Source organism: Excalfactoria chinensis, chromosome 1 (genome assembly GCF_039878825.1).
Source record: "Excalfactoria chinensis isolate bCotChi1 chromosome 1, bCotChi1.hap2, whole genome shotgun sequence".
NCBI lineage: Eukaryota > Metazoa > Chordata > Aves > Galliformes > Phasianidae > Excalfactoria > Excalfactoria chinensis.
The window spans coordinates 161,427,794-161,446,366 of record NC_092825.1 but is presented as its reverse complement, the minus strand read 5'-3'; the positions used below and the strand labels follow the sequence as shown (position 1 = coordinate 161,446,366).

The window sequence follows — 18,573 nt, the reverse complement described above, 5'->3', positions numbered from 1 at the left end:
GCTCTGCTTCTTCAAGGAGATGATCTTGTCTGACTGAGTGCCATGACTTGAAGTAACAAGGCAGCTTCCTCACCAAAGCTCCTGAATAACTGCTGCTTCTTGGGAAAATTATGGATCTGCAGATGACCATCTCATATATACAAAGCTGAATAATCTTCTCAAATTTTTCTGTACCAGAACATGAATCCAGGAGTGTGATTCAGCACAGCCATTCAGTTTTCAGTGACCAAATTAACTTTTAGCTTTCTGTATGCCAATAGCTGCTTCTAAAATAATAACCAGGATCCAGACAGAGACTGAATATCTACTGAGTAGTGGAAGCCATTGATCCCAGCTGGGAGAATTTCATCTAGTGAATCACAACCCTTATCCCTCTGTCTGTAATGGCTAGGAATTATGCAGAAATAGACGTGTTTCAGCCAAATGGGTTGGCAGACTAAAAGGGAGTTTGTAAAAAGGTCCTGAAATAATACATGAAGCTCTTTTGCCTGCAAATAGCTGTTAATGCTCAAGTGCAAAAAAGCTTGTCATATGCTTCCAGAAATACTTGCATCAGGTGTATGTAGCTGCAAATGCCAATGTGTTATAAAGACTATAAATACAGGTGCAGTTGCATGATGGGACCTCAGTGTCTTAAAGCGTTCCAAGTATCAGCAGTCTCAAACCATCTAGTAACTAACCAAGGAGTCAGTCCTAGATGTCTCAAAGAGAAAGTGGATAAAAGCAATTAGAATTCAGAGAGAGAAGCAAACACCTATGCAGTGCTCCAATTGCTCATTAACAGCCCAATTTTGAGCTGTCCAAGAGCTTATCTTGGTCATGTTCTTGGATTTTAAGCCAACTAGATCCAGCTGGAACTCTGGGCTCTGATTTAAAGACAGGCTCAAATGGACTTTCCAACTGTCTCTCAGATCTGGAGGTTTGCAGTCAAGCATTCAGATCCAAATTAGAAATGTTTTTGCATGTCAGGATGAAAGACAGAAAATAGCTGTATGCACGAAGAGAGCATATTTGACAAGAAAATGTTATTCCTGTTCTGGGATATACAAGTCATAGAATCATAGAATGGCCTGGGATGAAAAGGACCACAATGATCATCCAGTTCCAACCCCCCTGCAATGTGCAGGGTCGCCAGCCACCAGACCAGGCTGCCCAGAGCCACATCCAGCCTGATCCTGAATGCCTCCAGGGATGGGGCATCCACAGCCTCCTTGGGCAACCTGTTCAGAAGAAATAATTTCTTAGGCACAGGTTACTTACATTCTGAAGGTGTGGTTCAGTTCTGTAGAGCACTAATTCCTTCCTTCTCCCCTGCAAAAAAATTACATTTTTTTTTTATGTTTGAATCTGATCATTATGAAGTCTCTATCTGTGACTTTCTTTTGTATGTGTATTTGTTAAGCATCTCAAAGAGAATGGGAATAAGTTATTGTGCAAAATAGAACTGAATTTTTTAAAAGCCAAGAGCGTGGCTGTTTTTCTCCTCATTTTCTGCAAATCAGAAGAGTGGGTTAGCAAAGCACATGAATCAGGAACATACAAATCTTATTAACTGATTGTTATTAACATGTAATTTTATAAATCAGGGTATATTGTCTTTCCTGTACCAAAAACATTCTACACTTTTGTTGCTCTCTTTCATCAGAAATGGGTACTTTCTCTTACACTGCAGTAAAATAGACACTTGTTACGGCCTTGCTTTTTGAGAACAGTGGCTTAAACAGAATAAACCCAAGAAAAAATAATTTCCAACTTCTTATTAAGAAACAAAGCAGCAGAACTTCTGTGACTGCGTAGAAGAATTCGCGAAGTTGCTATTTCACAGCTTCAACAAAGTGACAGAAAACTGTAAAAATAACTCCAGTTCAAGTGAAGAACTTTCTGTGAATGGGTTAGAACCATCCATGAAGGGGACTCTGAAGTGTGAAATAAAGCTTTCAGAAAGCAAGAACTTGTATGTAAGAAATGCATGGCATTAAGCCAAAAATAGAACTTATAAATTTTGCTGCAAAGATAACTTTGCCAGAAGAACTGCATCTTTCAACTATGTGGAATGACATGTAAAACCTTATTAAGAGAACTACTCAGGAAATACGTTGTGGCTTGATTAAAGTATAAAAAGATTCCTCAGAAGAAAATGTGTGTGAGTAACTCTAAGCTGGGAGCGACTCCAAGATGTGACTCTTTCAGATCGTGAAACAATATCAGTATGAAGGTAAAAAAAAATGTTAGCAACATTACCAAATGTTATAGAAAGAAAAGATGCTGAAATTCAAACATAGACATGTGTTTGTCAGTCGCAGATGTTAGCAATGGACAGTGCAGCTGATCAGATGTATCTCCTGACAGTAGAGAATTGCTTCTCTTATCTAGAGCTTTGCTTCCCTCTAGTTTTAACTTTCTTAATAAGTGAGGCTCTCCCTATTTGTACTGGAAGATAATGTTTCACAGTGAAAAACTGAGCATATTGCATTTATTTGTTCTTATTTTTGTTCAACTATCCCATTATTTATGTTTACTGCTTCATTAAGCAGAGTGACTATGCTTATTTTTACGAGTGTAATTTTTTTCTCGGTTATCCACTCTTTTTTGGTACACAGAGATCTTCCTGCATGTCATTTTAAAACAGTCCTGGATCAAATGATTTAGATTGAAAAGGGAGGTGTTCAAGAGCCATTTAGATGTTGTACTGAGGGTCATGGTTTAGTAGGGAAGTATTGATGATAGGGGAATAGTTGGACTGGGTGGTCTTGGAGGACTTTTCCAACCTTGGTGATTCTGTGATTCTATGATTATGTAACTCCCTGAAATAAGGCTGTGGTGAGGTGGGGGTCAGCCTCTTCTCTCCAATAACAGTGACAGGACAAGTTAGACAACCTGAACCTCCCCTGAGGCAATTTGAGCTGGGTATTAGGAAAAATGAACATTTTATTATTGGAAAGAGTGGTTAGGCACTGGAACAGGCTGCTCAGGGAGGAGGTAAAGTCACTGTCCCTGGAGGTGTTCAGGAAACATGAAGATGTGGCACTTAAGGATGTGGCTTAGTGGACAGTATTGGTAGTAGGTGGATAGTTGAACCAGATGATCTTAAAGGTATTTTCCAACCTTAGTGTTCTGTGATTCTATAATTCTAAATAGAATTAGCAGATACCGACCTCTGTCAACATAACACCTGCTCTGAATCACAAATGTTCAGACTCGCATGGATACAGAACATTCAGGGATGCTGGTCCTGCAGGGCAGGGGAGTATGCAGAATGAAACTGATTTGCTTATGTGCTAAAAGCAATACTCTCCTATCCATTCACAACAAGTGGAAATCATCTAGACTAATAAAATGGCCTCTAGATAAGGTCTGCTTCAGCAACTGAAAACATCATCAATGAAATCTCCCCTACGAGGAGAGACTTAGGGAACTGGGTCTGTTTAGCCTTGAGAAAAGAAGGCTGAGAGGGGACTTGATCCAGGTTTATAAATACCTGAAGTGTGGGAGCCATAGTGGCGAGGCTGGTCTGTTTTCAGTAGTGCGTGGGGACAGGACTAGGGGAAATGGGCTGAAACTTCAGCATAGGAAGTTCCGCATGAATGTGCGCAAGAACTTCTTTACAGTGAGGGTGACGGAGCACTGGAACAGGCCGCCCAGGGAGGTGGTGGAGTCTCCTTCTCTGGAGATATTCAAGACCCGCCTGGAAGCCTACCTGTGTGACGTGGTGTAGGGAGCCTGCTTTGGCAGGGGGGTTGGACTCGATGATCTCTAGAGGTCCCTTCCAACCCCTACAATTCTGTGATTCTGTGAAATGCTGCTCTGCAATTTAGAAATGTTGAAGTAATTGAAGCTGTTGAGCTCAAAAGGTCTAATAAATTCCTGTAAGAGATCCAAAATCATGGGTTTTCAACCTTTTGGTTTGCCTGGGCCTCACTGAGCACAAATTGCCTTGGGCTGCACATAAAATACATAATACAGTTAATGTGTAGAAGCAACTAAACTTCTTTGTTAATAAACACTTTTATTAAAACAGTAAAAAAAGGGAGCGAGAACAACAGAAAACTAGTGGGAAATCTTAGTTGAATATCTGATTGCAACTGCACGTTCCATTTGAAAACCTGTAGGAAATGTATTTATGTCACATAAATGTATTTATGGAGCTGCAAATATACAAAAAAAAATCATGGCTCTTTTGGCACTCTTGAAGCCTATTCTCAAATTCCTCTACCAAAACAGAAAGCACGGTGCATATTTTTCATTGTTCACAGGTGAGCCAATGCTCAAAACATATAAGGCTATTTGCTATGACTTGAGTTAGCACTGCACTGTGCCCTTGCCAGCAAATCAAGACAAGTGATCTTTCCCCTCTGCTCAGCACTGGTGAGGCCACACCTGGTGTGTTATGTCCTGTTCTAGGCTCCCATGTATAACAGAGAATGGACATACTGGAGAGAGTCCAGTGGACAGTTACCACAGCCAAGTCCTTGAGAGCTTCTCCTGTGGGGAAAGGCTGAGAGAGTTGGGACTGTTCACATGGAGAAGGCAAGGCTCAGGAGGATCTCATCCATGTCCATAAATGGCCACATGGAGGGTGCTAAGAGGATGGAGCCAGACCTCAATTAGTGATGCCCAGTAGCAAGACCAGAGGCCATGACACATAGTGGAGCACAGGAGTTTCTCTCTGAACACCAGGAGCACTTCTGTGCTGTGTGGATAATGGAGCACTGGCACGGGCTGCCCAGAGGATGTGGGATCTCTTCCCTGGGGATCTTCTAAAGCCAACTGGATGTGGCCCTGAGCACCCTGCTCCAGGTATCCCTGCTGGGACAGGGGTTTAGCAGCGTGTCCTCCAGAAGTCCCTGCCAATGTCAACTACTTTGTGATTCTGTGATATATAAGCTGGTTAACTTACATTTAATTAAAAATAAATAAATGAAAGGGGAAACTTGCTTTCAGCAGGCTTATTTATATGCTGTCAGAAGAGAAAGGTAAAGATGAGAAGGGTCAGAGGAAAGAAACCAATTTCTCATGGCCACTTTACATCAGCCATACACACATTACAACCATGACATATTTGTAATTCAAGCCAAATTTCTGTTCACATAGTTGGGATTATTCAGTTATTCCAATCATTTGCAAAAATAAATTAATCTGTAATGCAGAAAAAGAGATATGCTTCTGGCTTCCCAGAATTGTTGGGAAACAGAAATGGTTGAATAGTGTCAAAAGGAATATTTATAGTATTTGATAAAATTGGAATTAAACTTTCGTAGGCTTACTTGAAAACCAAGTTTTAACAAACTGACAACTGTAGCAAGTTTTGTATCAGTTTTGTTACTGATGGAAAGATTCAGAAGTCATTGTTGCCTGGAAATTAGTATCAGCGAGCATATTGATCGCTTTGCGCTTTGCCTTCCTTTGAGGGAATATTTTGATGTTTCTGAGGTCTTTGTGCCTTTCCATGACTGTACCACTGTGCAATATGACAAGAATCCAAGAGCAGGTGGGAGTAATAAATGGGGGGACTGCTAAGCAGTAAGAGGTACAATAAAGAAAGAAAATCTGTTACCTATATGCTTGCATATTGATGATCAAATGAAGTGTTTCTAAAGATACGTGCTTTAAAAATAATTACTCCTCAGATTTCTCCACCACTCCTCATTCCCTCGTATCTTTCAAGTACCTTTCAAAACTGTTTTAAAAATCCAAGTGCTCGCCTTGACTTGACCTTTTCATTTTATAACTGAGCAATAAGGTTACAAGATAATTTGCATTTAGATTATGTTTTCTTTGTAGGGCCATCACACCATTGGATGCATGAATTTCACAGTCCCACTTCTCACTGAAGTTCTTAATGTGGCCTGTGCTCTTCAAGATAAAGGCAAATGCACTTCAGTGTAGAATATGCAGCAATTGAGTGAACAGAATTCATACCACCACTCATAGGAAAATGTGGGCATGACTTCCAAAATTTGAAGGTATTACAGCTGAACTCCTTAGTACTATTTTGGCCTGTAAATAGGACAGCTCAGGCTCTCCAGTCACCGAAAACTTGATATAATGACACCCTGTATTTTTTAAATAGGTGGTTAATCTTTAGAATAAATCTTTGGAATAAATCTTATTCCTTGCCAGTCTGCTTGTTATTGGTTTCAGGTAGCACTGGCTTCCCCAAAACCCAGATTTGTTGATTATTCTCCTGAATTTTATCTCCAGGCAGGAGAAAAAAAGAAAAGAAAAAAAGCATCTATGACAGCTTTTTAAGAAGGGATTTATTTGTTAGCGGTTTCTAATTTATTTTCTGTTTATGTTTCTATGCCCTCAAGCAAGCAAAGGACAAGGTACTGGAGTAATGAGAATTGGATAATACCTTACATAACAGTTCAATAACACGCTCCCTAAATATCAAATCAATTTTCTAATTAATTAACCCACTCAGTATTTTTGTAAGGAACTGATAGCTTTCTGATTTATTTTTTCCCTCAGATGAGAAAAAATGAGAACTAGGGAATGGAAATACGCTTCTAGAAACACTCTCCAATGAGATCCCCAAATGTTACCAGAGTGTCTGAGGCAGAATCCAACTTGTTCAGAAAGACAGGGTTTTTCCAGTACAGTATTTGCATGGAAACCTTCACACTGGAAACAGTTTTCTCCGTTAGCCTCGAGCTGTTTAAATCTGCTGGTCTTACTGGCCTGAGCCAAAACCCAGCTGTCTCTGTTGGGTTTGAAAAAAGCAGTGGCACTTCTTCCTAGAATATCATTGGTATCGGCCTCCAACTTCTTAATTGCATTTTAATTATAGGGTAGATGCGTGAAGTGAGTGTGGGTGGAAAAAAATGCTTTTATTTTGGATTCTGAATTTATTTTAGTTCATGTGAGGGACACTTACAATTTTAAGTAGGTGTTCTTTCAAGCTGTGTTCAACTCAAAAGAATGAACAAAAATGATTTCAATTGAGCTATAATGCAAAAAACAAAACAAAACAAAAACAAAAACAGAACACTTACTGACACTCTCTATTCTGAGGTCACAATCTAAAGGGATAAGAGGCACAATGGAGAAGCTGCATGCTTAACTACTAGCAGATACAAGATTGAGAGTCCCAAAGAAGGTATTGTGAGGAGTAGCTGCAGCAGAAATGAAAAGCACTGTGAGGCAGCTGTGGGGGAAGTGTCTCCTTTGACAAAAAGAAATAGTCTACAATATTAGTTTAAACAGTAGAGCTGGGAGTCGCCTTGCTAATTTTAAAGGTGATTGGCGGGTCAAAGGAGATGAGGATAGAGTACTTAGTTCATTGTAATTTGTCTGAGTCATTAGCTGTTTTGGCAGATGAGGGAGAAGTGTCTTAGGCACGGTCAAAGTTGAAAGTGAATGGCTACAACTGTAAATGGCATAATCATTTGTCTTAATGACAGCTATGGCAATTATCAAAGAACAAATGGGATCAGCACGGTTTCTGTAATACGATATGAACTTATGTGTACAGTGAGGAAGGCTAGAACTCATGGAGAGAAAGGAGAAAAGAAAAATGAAGGGGGAGTAAACAGAGATGGTCACAGAGATGAGTCAGCGGGACTTCCCTGCAGAAGTTAGATAAACTCAGCACCTGTAGCACAGAAAGATGATGCAGAAGGAAAATGGAAGGTTGACAAAATAATAACTAAAAGAATCCACAAGTAATGCTGAAGTGAGCTGAAGTGATAATCTGTGCCCAAACTAACAATGGGAAAGGTAAGAAAGGTGGAAGTCGGTGTCCATTCTACTCTGTCCTCATAATGCCCTGTCATCTGAAATCTGGGAGGAAAACTCTCTAACTCCAATGTGGTGTTAGAAAGCAGCATTCCTTTATTCCTCACGACACATACCAGGTGACTTGACAAGCAAGGATGCCCTCTCAGAGATCAGGTTCTACATTAAACCATTAAGATATACATATGCAGTACACTGGCATACATATTCATTCTTTTTCATGGCTCATAGATAGGTTCCTTTGGGGATGCTCAGTGGTATCTAGGGTGATAAGTGCCCACCTACTTCTTCCCCTTTTTTCACCATCAGCTTCATCACTTAAGCCTTTGACCCACTTCCATCCACTTTTCCGCAGTTTGGAAGATTTCCATGAGCTACTTTTTAAAAACAATGTACGTAGAACCGGAGGAAAACGCCCTTGCATGTTTTGAGGCAAAAGATGGAAGTATTCAATTGTGACTCTGCTACTTCTCATGAGGCAAAATCATTGAGGTAGAAGATAAAAGTATTCTATTATTTTCCTAGTGAGGAAAAACAAGACTGTTCACTCCCTAAAGATGAAATAAAAAGTTGTAGACTATCGCTTATGTATTTCTTTTGCTAAACTAACTTACTAATCCTCACTGCTAAACAAACCAACATATATCAGCTCCATCTGAATCATCCAGGTCTGGAGTCCCCAGCCCAGGAAAGATGTGGAGCTGTTGGAGATGGTTCAGAAGGCTGCAAAGATGATCAGAGGACTGGAGATCTCCCCTACAATGACAGGCTGAGGGATCTGGGCTTGTTCAGCCTGGAGAAGCCTTCCAGTATTTAAAAGGGGCTTATAAACAGGAGGGGAATCAACTTTTTACTTGGGTAGACAGTGATAGGACAAAGGGGAATGGTTTTAAGGTCAAGCAGGGAAGGTTTAGACTGGATGTCAGGGAAGTTCTTTACAGAGTAGTGAGGTGCTGAAACAGATGCTCAGAAAGGTTGTGGATGCCCCATCCCCAGAGGTGTTCGAGGCCAAGTTGAATGGAGCCCGGGGCAGCCTGGTCTTGTACCAGTTCTGGAGGTCGGTAGCCCTGCCAATAGCAGAGCGGTTGGAGCTTCATGATCCTTGGAGTCCCTTCCAACACAAGCCATTCCATGATTCATAAGGAGGCTAAGGGGAAGCAGAGAAACATGCTTGGGTACCCCTTTCCCACTCGCAGTGGCCAGCGAGCGGGGCTACAAGCACAGCCAAGGGACGGTGCACATGCAGAATCTTATCAGGATGGTGTGTGTGCAGACAGTCACACCCATTCCCACATGCATGTCAGTGGGGGCTGCAGCAAAGAACTGCTAAAACCAGAGCACACCGGTTGCTGTAACAGAACTCGGAGGTGGCTCTTCACCGGAGAGGCGCAAAGCAAAACTCCAAGGCGTTACTCGGAAGCTCCGCCAAGAAGGAGCCCCTTCAACCGGCGGGCAAGATGGCGCCAGCGGCGCTGCGCAGGCGGCCCTGGGGTGCATGCGCGGAGAGCGCGGGGCGGCAGCGCCTGCGCGCTGAGGCGGCTGCGGGCTGAGGCGCCGTCGGCCGCGGCCGGCTCGCTGACCGGCGTCCTGCGGGCCAGTCCCGCCGTCGCTCCCCCGTCCTCCGCCTCCTCGTCCGCCTCCTCCTCCTCCTCGCCGCCGCAGCTGGCGCTGCTCGTGATGCAGCCGTGCGGCGGCGAGGAGGAGGCGGTGGCGGCGGGAGGCGGAGTGCTGCCGGTCGCCGATGCGCCGCTGCCGCCGTCCGCCGCGGGCGGCCTGATGCTGTTCTACGAGCTGGGCCCCGCCGACGGCGAGGCCGAGGCGGGGGAAGAGGAGACGGCGGCGGCGGCGGCGGGCGGCGAGAGCACGGCCAGCCCCGAGGAGCTGGAGGAGGAGGAGCAGGCGGCGGCCTCCAGCGGCGAGGCGGCGGCGGGCGGCGGCGGCGGCTGCAAGAGCTGCACCTACCAGGGCTGCAACGAGACCACCACGCAGGTGGCGAAGCAGCGCAAGCCGTGGATGTGCAAGCGGCACCGCAATAAGATGTATAAGGACAAGTACAAGCGCAAGAAGAGCGACCAGGCCCTGGGCGGCGGCGGCGCCGCAGCGACGAACGCGGGGGGCGGCCCCAGGGCTGAGGTGAGGCGGGGACGGCGGGCCGCTCGGCTACGGAACGCTGTGGGTGGAAAAGTGGTTTTACCTCTACAAGTAGTGTCTGCTTTGTGATTCACCCGTAGCATTTGCTTTGCAGCGGGAACTCGTGTGCTTCTGTCTGCTTCCCCTTTGTCATTTGTGGAGCGTCTCCAGCTCTAGTTGCTACTCAGCCTGTAGAGCAGAAGGCTCCAATGAGGCATCATTGCAGCCTTCCAGTACTTAAAGAGACCTAATGAGTGGGAGAGAAATGAAGCTTTATGTGGGTACATGTTGATAAGACAAGGGGAAACAACTTCAAGCCAAAGGGGAGGAGACTTAAATTAGATATCGAAGGAAACTTTTCCTTGACAGGGTGGTAAAGAGCTGGCACAGCTGCCCACAGAGGCTGTGGGTGCCCCATCCCTGTAGGTGTTCAAGGCCTGGCTGGTTTGCATGCTGGGCAGCCTGATCTAGTGCTCAATTTAGTAGCTGGCAACCCTGCCCACAGCAGAGGGGTTGGAACGTGATGATCTTTGAGTTCTCTTCCAACCTGAGCCATTCTATGATTCTATTTCTTAATCAGCTGAGAGGAAGAAAAAACTATTGCACACAGTAACCAAAATGCAGGTGAATTCTGGGTTTACGTGCTGGTATGACTTTCTTTATTCCTTTCCTAATAATTCAGCATGTATCAGGTCACAAAGTGGCAATACAAATACGCCCTGTAACTCAGGAGGCAATATGGGAGTGGTATGCAGTTTGAGCACTTCTTGCAGCAATGAGTTAAGGTTTTTTGGTCTGTGGTATGCAGTAGTGATTATTGCATGCTGGGAAACAGAGGGTTTGTTTCTCACAGGTTGGTTGGAATGTAACAACTTTAAGGCCTGAACCTATAGAAGAAAGCAGGATAGCTGGGCTTCTTAAAAAAGATGTGTAGCAATAAGGGAAAATGGCTTTAAACTGGAAGAGGGTAGATTTAGACTAAGTATTAGGAAGACATTCTTTACTGTGAGGGTGGTGAGACCCTGGAACAGGTTGCCCAGTGATGCTGTAGATGCCCCCTCCCTGGAGGCATTCAAGGCCAGGATGGATGGGGCTTTGAGCAGCCTGGTCTGGAGGGAGGTGTCCCTGCCCTTAGCAGGGGTTGGAACTGGATGATCTTAAAGGCCCTTCCAACCCAAACCATTCTATGATTCTGTGTTAGTAGTAAACTTGGTGCACCGTTTTGTTGCACTGACAGTACTTACACAAACAAGACTGAAGTGCTTTGCATGGCTTCACTTACAAGAAACACAGTCAAATTCAGGGACATGAACTAACTGTAGTAACTTAGAATCATAGAGTCCCTGAGGCTGGATGAGTCCTTCAAGATCATCCAGTCCCACTGTCCACCTATCACCAGTATTTCCCACTAAACCATGTTTCTCGCTACAACATTAACTGTTAATTGAGCACCGAACTTGGTTTGAACTTTTTGAAGTGTAGAAGACTGACTCGTCTGTATTGCTGGAGCATTCTCTGTGAGTGATGGAACACTGAAGAGAATGTGGAAAGGAAAAGAGTCCAGGTGCTGAATAAATGCAGTTGCATTCTGTTGCTGTTATTTTCCTCTGCAGAGTAATAAGACAAATGGATTCTTTACTCTTAAGATCCTTCAGCAGTAAAATGTAAATGTATGATACCTGGCTTTATAGTCTCACTTCTCTATTTTGTTTTGTCTTTAATGCTCAGGATTGTGTCGAAGGTTCAGTTTCTGCTACAAAACAGAGAACAGGCTCCATTGGAGATCGCCCAGCAAGACCGACTCTTTTAGAACAAGTATTGAATAAAAAGAGGCTGGTAAGTTATGTCCTAGAGGTCTTGAACTCAGATACACAGAGGTGGTATAGCACTGTTTTGCTGTCTTTGGTAGGCTGATTATTGGATCACTCTCAAAACTGCATACATATTTGTTGGTAGGACAAACTGTGAGTGTATTGTATCACACGTGATTTTTGTAGACTGCACAGATAGCTTAGATTGTAAGTTTTGAAACACTTCTATTGCTTCTGTAAGTCTTCTTAAAGATCTGTGCCTAATGAAGGGGAATAATTCAGTGCTTAACTATTGTTTGGGCTTTTCCATTGCAGTTCTTTCTACTTCATTGGTTTTCTTACAGTCTCCTTCCACCAGAAGCTAATAGAACTGTCTGCCTGCTCTCTGTTAGCCATGCAAAGCAGTTTTACAATCCCTGCAGCCCTCGTTCAGAAATCTTAAGGAAACATCAGAGAAATCTTAAGTATACAGATTTATTTTCTTGCCTACTCCATCCATAGCTGTGGCTGGAGGTACTGATATATCTGAGGCTGCAGTGGTCAGGGGTAGTAAAATGGGGAAGAGTTCATTGAAATGCCATGAAACAGAACTACCCTGTGCAGTGAAGTAACTTGAGAAAGCTAACATAAGCTACGGAGAAGTAAGCTGCAAGTCTGTTCAGTGAGACAGTCGTTGTTAGTAGTCTTACTTATTCAATGCATTTGGAGGTTTAAGCTGTCTGCAGAATTGTTGTTTTCAGCTGTAATCTCTGCAGAATTACTTTCTAATGGCATGAAGCTCTATGCCCTTACCTGGAAACCTCTGGTTCCTCACTGTAAATCTGAGTTGCAGGGCTGTGGGACGTGATGCAGTGAGATGTCTGTCATGCTCAATGAACGGCCAGCCTATTATTTTTGCTGAAAAATAACCCTTTTCCTGCTTTATATTTTGGATGGATCACTTCCAAACCTATTTGCCATTTGGCCTTAAAAAACACTTGTGCTGCTACCTTGCAGGAATGGGAATGAACAGTGCCAAGCTGGAAGGCAGACTGTAACTGTTCGGAAAGGGTTAAGCAGTGCTCTTTCCAAGTATCCATCTGCAACTTTAGCCTCGTTTCTCTCCTTCCACTTGTTTCAGCAAACTTCTGTTCATTCCCTTCCATCTAAGCTGACTTAAAGGGAGTTCAGTCTTAAAAATGTCATGTCTGGTGATGACACTGGCTTCATGAGCAGCAGTGGAATTTCTTCAGATGTATTCATCTAATCACCTCCTAATTGGCTTTCTCATTCTAGGTTAGAGGCTAAGATGCAAACAGGTTTAGATACTCTCATATTTTGACTGCAAGCAGAGGTTTTTCTAATGCATTTCTTGTGGCTGTAGTACTTTTTTGAGAACGTTGGGAAATTACAGAATGCGCATTGAACGATGAGCTTTGCTACTCTGATTTAATTTATTACAGCTCTAAAGTATTATGTGCAGCAGGGAACGTGGAAATTGGCTCAAAAACTAAAGCACAATTGAAATGTGTTCATTTTCAGTATGTCACATTGCTCGCTATGCGTGCTCACTATGTATGTCTTTAATGCTGTGTATGTGTTAAACTCTGGGTCTGGTTATAGAATATCCTTTAACTCTGGTTGTAGTTACTTGCTGATTTCTTGCAGCAGCTTTAAATATTATTGTGAACGTGTTTTGTAATTCATCACTAAGGATGATATTTCCATTTTCTGATGCCTTTAAAGTCATGTCTGTTTTCTTGCCTTGCAGTCCCTGCTCAGAAGTCCAGAAGTTGTGCAGTTTCTACAGAAGCAACAGCAGCTGTTAAGTCAGCAAGCTTTGGAACAACGGCAGCAGCAGTTTCAAGGAGCACCTGGGTAATGAGAACAGATCGTGACCTGCAGATGAGTCTGGTGCTGAAGGAGGAATAGGATGTATATTTTCTTCAAATATAAGAAAAAAAAGAAAAGTAAATGTTTAAAGGAAAAGTAAAGCTGCTGTCATGTATTTTACTTGGTTCTTGTTTGCACTTTGATGTTTTGAGCTGCTTGGGTGTCTGCAAACTTGTGAGCAAATCTGGAGGAGTATTTTTTTTGATTCTTTTTAAAACTTAGTTTGATTTTTCTTTTTTAATGGAAATTTGTTGATGTCAGTAATGTTTAGCTGTACACCCTTTTCCTACCAAAGTCTTCCACTAAATTAACATTTTTCTATATGAAGATTTACTGTTAAACAAGTCACTCTTTGATGACAATCATTGAAGGAAGTCAGTTACTTTCTATGGAAGTTGTGAGATAGAGTCCAATTTGAGCCAGTCCTGTGGCATGACTTAACAGCAGTTCCTCAGGGATATGAGAAGCTTATATCCAGTATAATCTTGCACTAAAGGCTAAAGACAGCGTGCCATCAAGAAGTCAACCAGTGGCTCAGAAAAGTGTAAATCAGGTGATCCTCCTGCTTTCTATTCATTATATGCAAGTTGAGTCGGTTTGAAATGCTTCACTGTCTGTGCAAAGGAACGTAAAGGAATATTTGTTGAAAGTCTCCAAATGGGAGAAATAGAAAAGTGCTTTTAAGAAGAGTTAGAGATGGAATGTATGCAGTGGAGAGTTGGACCCTGTTTTGTGAATTTATTTCGGAGGGCCAACTTGTAGCACGTGGAATCCTCTTTTGTGAGTGAATAAGTTCAAGCTTTTAACTCAAATGGCTTAAGGTTTTTAACAGCAAGTGCATCCAAAATGTAAAACGGGGTCGTGCATTTGTTGTCCTTTCTTTTCCAAAAAGGTGTAGTTAAAGTTATGTTAGTAAGACTATGGATCGCTAATCAGCACAAGTGCTGGACTTCTCAGGTTTTCAGCCAGTTCAGACAAACTTGCAGTTGATTTGGTTAAGAATCCAAACATTTTATTATCTAAGTAATGAATCCCAAGTTTTGTATTAAAGCTTATTTCCTAATAGAAGCTATCTGAATGGTGGAGGTGCTTACTGAAGTGCTACTTTGATATCGCAGCAGTTTGATCCACTGAATAATACCTGTTCAGGAGTGTTTGTCGGTCTTATGGGTTTTTTTTTATAAGCTGTGTTTTTTTGTATGTATAAAAACTGTTCAGTAGAGATTTTTGTATTCAACATTGTGTAAGTTGTTCTCTTAAAGAAAAAAGAAATCCAAAAAACTTTGTACCGACTGTTCTGGACCAACAAGTGTTTGAGTAAATCTGTGTTGTTTTATTTGATTTTTTGTTTGTTGTTGTTTGGTTACATTTGTATGTTGCTTTGTGGGGTGTTTTTTTTCTGTATTAAAATGGCCAGCTCTGGCTCGGTCACTGAAAACTGTTGTGTTCCCACTCTAAGGTTATTTTAGCATGCTCGTGAAAAGTGTTATTTCAGCCAATTACGAGGAAGCATTTGTTCTGTTCTTTCAGATTGTCATCTTAGGAAAGCATTTAGGCCAACAGCTCTGACTGGATGCTTCTAAAAAGTGAAGTAATCCCAGGTACCCAACTTGGCCTTTGCCAGTTTCACTGATAGTTCTTTTTCCTCTGCTGCTTTCCCATTTCTGGTTTTATCACATTATTTGCCATGGTTAAATTCTGAAGGAATTTGTTTCAGTTATTTTTCGAGGAAGACATGACATGTAAAACGTGCTCTAAGAGCATTTGCTTTTACTGGACGAACAAGAGTGATATTAATGAGATGATTTTAGTTGGTGGTGTCTCTCTGCATCTATTCAATACCAGTTAATTCTTCATTATATATCATTCTTTGTACCACATATATTGTGTTTTTGGAGACACCGCACTCTCAACTTTAAAGATATTTCTGCATATGGTCTTGTAGTAGTTGGAGTCCTTACCTGTGATTTCTTTCATTGTAATTGTATCTGTATTCTGTTTAATTTGTGGGTGCTTTATTTTTGTTCACTTTCTGCACTTCTCTCTGCGTTTCTTAGGGACTGATAACTTGGAAAACGTGCTCAACGTTTCGTTTTTCACCAACAGAGTGATAAAAACATACAACCTTTGTGTTTTATGTAATACGATTGCTTCAGCAGATAGGAAGATGTGCTGTACCACTGACAGAAAGCTGCCTTCTGAAGAAAGGAACATTCTTCTTGCATCTAAACCAACCCAGTGTCAATAATCTGACGTGGAGGGCCACTTAAGGTGAATTTGGGGTTGTGGGTTTTTTCTTCTTGCGTATTTCTACATTTGCCAAACATGGGAGCTTCTAGAATGAAAGGCATAACCCACTTTAAAATCTTTTGTATACTGAGTTACGTAAGGTGGGCCTCACCCAGTTGGGTTTTGAATATCTCCAGTAGTTTTTACGGCTTCTGTCAGTGGTGTTTGATCACCTTCAAAGCTTTTAAACAAAACAATTGGACATGATTTTTTTATACTCAATTTAGCACTCATTTCTGCAGCCCATACATCGGTAGTTTCAGTAGGTTATTACAGGGTGTCCCCAGTACAAAAAATACAGGGATCAAGAGAGACTCCTGGAAAGAGTCCAGCGGAAGGCCACAAAAATGGTGAAGGGCCTGGAGCATCTCCTCTATGAAGAAAGGCTAAGTGAACTGGGTCTGTTTAGCCTTGAGAAAAGAAGACTGAGAAGGAACCTGATCCAGGTCTATAAATATCTGAGGTGTGGGAGGCAAAGTGGTGAGGCCAGACTCTTTTCAGCAGTGTGTGGAGACAGGACAAGGGGAAATGGCCAGAAACTGGAGCATAGGAAGTTCCACACGAATGTGTGCAAGAACTTCTTTATGGTGAAGGTGATGGAGCACTGGAACAGGCTGCCCAGGGCGGTTGTGGTGTCTCCTTCTCTGGAGATATTCAAGACCCACCTGGACACCTACCTGTGTGACCTGGTGTAGGGATCCTGCTTTGGCAGGGGGTTGGACTCGATCTCTGGAGGTCCCTTCCAACCCCTACGATTCTGTGATTTCAAAGACTTTGCAGAAGTCAAGATGCACATTATTTGCTCCCCTCTTGCCTGCAGAGTGAGGTGTTGTGCATGGCAATCAGTTGGACTGCTGTCATTTACCCTTGGTGTATAATTGCTGGCTGTTCACTCACAGCCTTGTTGCATATGGGCTTGGAAATAGCTTTGTGGAGAATTTGCCCTTTTCAGGAAATGAGGTGAGGCTGAGTAGCTTATAGTTTCCTGGGTTCTTCCTTCCCTTCTTGAAGATAGGTGTAATCTTCCATTGTCCCATGGTAACAGACCTCCCCCTGGTCACTGTAACCTTTCTGAAGTGATGAATGAAGCCATGCAATGACACTGGCCAGCTCCTGCAGCATCCTTGGTGACATCTTCTGGTCTCATGAATTTCTGCATGTCTTGAACAGCATAAGCATTCCTAGACTGCATTTTTCTCCTATGGATGCTGCTTCACATACGCTGCTATCAGGCTTGCAGGATGAGGACTGTAGAGGACAAGCTTTACCAGGGAAAACTGAGACAAGAAGCACCAAGTATCTCAGCCTCCTCTCTATCCTTTGTAGGCATACTGCCCACTGAGCAGTGGGCCTGTGTTTTCACAGACAACAAAAGCATGAAGTGGAAAACAACCACAAAAGGAAAGCTGAACCTATACTACTATTGGGACAAATAGCTATCTAGGATTGAATTTATTTTTAGATGATTGCTTTGTTCTGGTAACTGTAGATGAGATATCTGGTGTTGATTTCACAGCAGGTTACTTACATCCGTTTCTTATGGAAGAAATTTTCACTTGCCTTCCTTAAACTTTGAACCTTACGTGCATCTGAGGATCAGAACTTAATGCAGTGTCTGAATGTCTTAACAATGCTAAGATGTGTAGGCCCAACTTGCAAGCACTTGTACAGCCCAGCTACCTTTTATCTAGTGTAGTGTAGTTATATAGTACAGTGCAGATGTGCACTGTTCAGTTGTATTTTATTAGGTTTCCTCTCTGGGCAACCTGTTCCAGTGCTCTGTCACCCTTAGCACAAAGGAAGTGCTTCCACATGTTAGTGCAGATCTTCCTATGTTCATGTTTTAGGTTGTTACTCTTTGTCCTGTCCCTACACACCATGAAGAACCCACATCATTCATTTGCCTCATAGCACCTAAACATGAGCATGGCTATCTTGTAGCTGGTGTGCGTAGACGGTGGGGCAGCACAGGGTAGAAAAGGGGCACAGAGTGTGTTAAAACAGGCAGTGTTTAGTAAGATAGTTGTCTCAAAACAAATGCAACTTGCTGAAAAGGGACGTGCATCTCAGCTACCCTGTATTTCCAGCGGTCTGTGATACCAATAATGCCTTACAGGCTGGTGTAAACATCAGACATGCTGGTAGCTGGGCTGTCCTGTTTGGGCAGTGTCAGATGGGAGTCTCAGGAGGTGTGTGACCCAGCGGTGTCAACACAGTTTCATAGACCATTATCTGTTCTTGTTTCTGCTATTGCAGAACATAAATAATGGATTTTAGGAATATTAAAACCTGACTTGTATAACAAAGAGCATTTGCCTACATTTTTCCTTCAACCTGCACAACTGCAAATCTATCTGATCGGGTCGGCCTCTTCTCATTTAAGCTGCACCATCCCCTTGAATCTTCAAATCTCCCACAGCAGAAGCTAACGAGGGACGCATATACTTTATACCAGGCAGATTTTATGCCGTTACAATTTTCAGTCCATTTCATGTTTATATACTAACATCTCATTTGCTGGGATGTCCCACCGATCCTCTTGTATGAACAAAGGCTTTCTAAAAGCTCCATCCAAAGTTAATGGTTGTCAGGTGGGGACCTACAGCTTTCCGAAGCCAATCGCTTTCAAATAAGAAAACAGGAAGGAACCAGGCAGAGTTCTTAAATCAGAAATAACTTTATTAACAGTAAAACACAAGACGTGAATAATCCCTTTTACAATAGAATAGTTCCA

At 42.6% G+C, this 18,573-nt stretch overlaps 1 protein-coding gene across 1 annotated transcript; it reads left to right on the top strand.

Annotated features, from left to right (window-relative positions):
- The first annotated feature begins 9,232 nt into the window (after positions 1-9,232).
- On the top strand, positions 9,233-15,063 carry RFXAP (regulatory factor X associated protein). The gene is given in 4 exon segments (XM_072361483.1): positions 9,233-9,272; positions 9,275-9,870; positions 11,596-11,703; positions 13,429-15,063. Coding segments are annotated over 4 exon segments (855 nt in total). The 3' UTR covers positions 13,540-15,063.
- Positions 15,064-18,573: the final 3,510 nt, after the last annotated feature.